Source organism: Callospermophilus lateralis, chromosome 6 (assembly GCF_048772815.1).
Source record: "Callospermophilus lateralis isolate mCalLat2 chromosome 6, mCalLat2.hap1, whole genome shotgun sequence".
NCBI classification, from domain to species: Eukaryota; Metazoa; Chordata; class Mammalia; order Rodentia; family Sciuridae; genus Callospermophilus; species Callospermophilus lateralis.
This window is the reverse complement of record NC_135310.1, coordinates 29,653,038-29,654,421: the sequence shown is the minus strand read 5'-3', so window position 1 is coordinate 29,654,421 and position 1,384 is coordinate 29,653,038. Positions and strand designations below refer to the sequence as shown.

Genomic DNA, 1,384 nt, shown 5'->3' with positions numbered 1-1,384 from the left:
GGGGAAAAGAAGCATGCATGCAAAACACGACGTCTGGTTCGAGTCCCCCTTCTCTATCTCCTAGAAACTGTAGTTTGTTTTTGGTCTTTTCTCCCTGGGGGTCAAGTGGGATCTGAAATCTCTCCGACGGGGTGGGAGGCCGAGGGACCCCGCGCCCGCCCTCCCCGCAGGTCGTGCGCCTAGCCTCCCGCTTCCCTCCCGGCCCGGCACCGCGGCTCCTCCCGCCGCTCTCTCCTCATCCTTAGCAGCCGGGCCGGCCCGCTGCTCACTTGAGCAAGTCCTTGGACTCTGCAGACAGCCGGGCCATGTTGGCCGTGGAGAGAGCGGACAGGTGCGGCGGCGGTGGCATCTGGCAGATGGTGCAGGGGCAGGGCAGCCCGGCCCAGTGCTGGAAGCCGCTGCCCAACTGCAGCGCGGGCGGCGTGGAGGGCGCCTTGAGCAGCGAGTGGGGAGGCCGAATGGTACCGATGGTGGGCAGTGAGGCGGCGGAGAGCGGCGACGAGGCATTACCGGATGAGAGCGCGCCGCTCAGGATGGGATGCACCGGGTGCACAGTGTTGGCCGCGTGCGCCGGGTGTCCGGCCGAGTGCCCCACAGTCCCGCAGTGGAAGGCCGAGTGATGGCCACCATAGATCTCGCCAACCAACCTCTTCATCTCCTCCAGGGAGCTGGTGAGCATGAGGATGTAGTTTCTGGCTAGCAGGAGAGTGGCGATCTTGGAGAGCTTGCGCACCGAGGGCCCGTGCGCGTAGGGCATGACCTCGCGCAGCCCGTCCATGGCGAGATTCAGGTCGTGCATCCTCTTGCGCTCGCGTCCGTTGATCTTCAGCCGCAGCTGCTGTAGGTCCTGCTCCGACAGCTGCTTCTTGATTTTGTACTTGCTGCTCTCTCCCGCGGCCTTAGCGCCAGCCCGCGAGAGACTTTCCCCAGGCATCTTCTGCACCATATCGCCCTGTGTGGACGAAACTGAGTTGAGACGACTCTCCTGGTGGTGGTGGTGGCGATGGTGGTGGTCCCTCAGGTACATCTCATCCATGTCCGGAGATGAAGCTCTGCTGGAGACAGAGCTCGAATCAGAATTCATTTTATTACAGGGTATGCGGCCCTACCGTGGGGGAGGCTTTAGGCGGGAAATTAAGGAGAATCTTGATTATTAAAAAATCCGCACAGCCCAACAACCCACTTCTCAGTTGCAGGACTTGAAAAGAAAAGCGGAGGCACTGACTTGCCCCGCCTCTCTCCCTCCCCGTGCCCCTATCTCTGGTTGGGCTGTTTCCTGGACAGCTAGTTGGTGTGTGCTTGAACTAACCTCACGCTGAAAAAGAGGGGCTTTTATAGAGCTGCGGCGGAGAAAAGAGACAAAAGGAGCCCTCCTATCTATCCT

General features: G+C 60.8%; 1 protein-coding gene across 1 annotated transcript; it reads right to left on the bottom strand.

The window, feature by feature from the left end:
* Positions 1 to 265: 265 nt before the first annotated feature.
* Positions 266 to 1,084, bottom strand: Olig3 (oligodendrocyte transcription factor 3). The gene has a single exon (XM_076859691.2). The coding sequence runs from the start codon at positions 1,082 to 1,084 to the stop codon at positions 266 to 268; it is 819 nt and encodes a 272-aa protein (XP_076715806.2).
* Between the last annotated feature and the right edge of the window lie 300 nt (positions 1,085 to 1,384).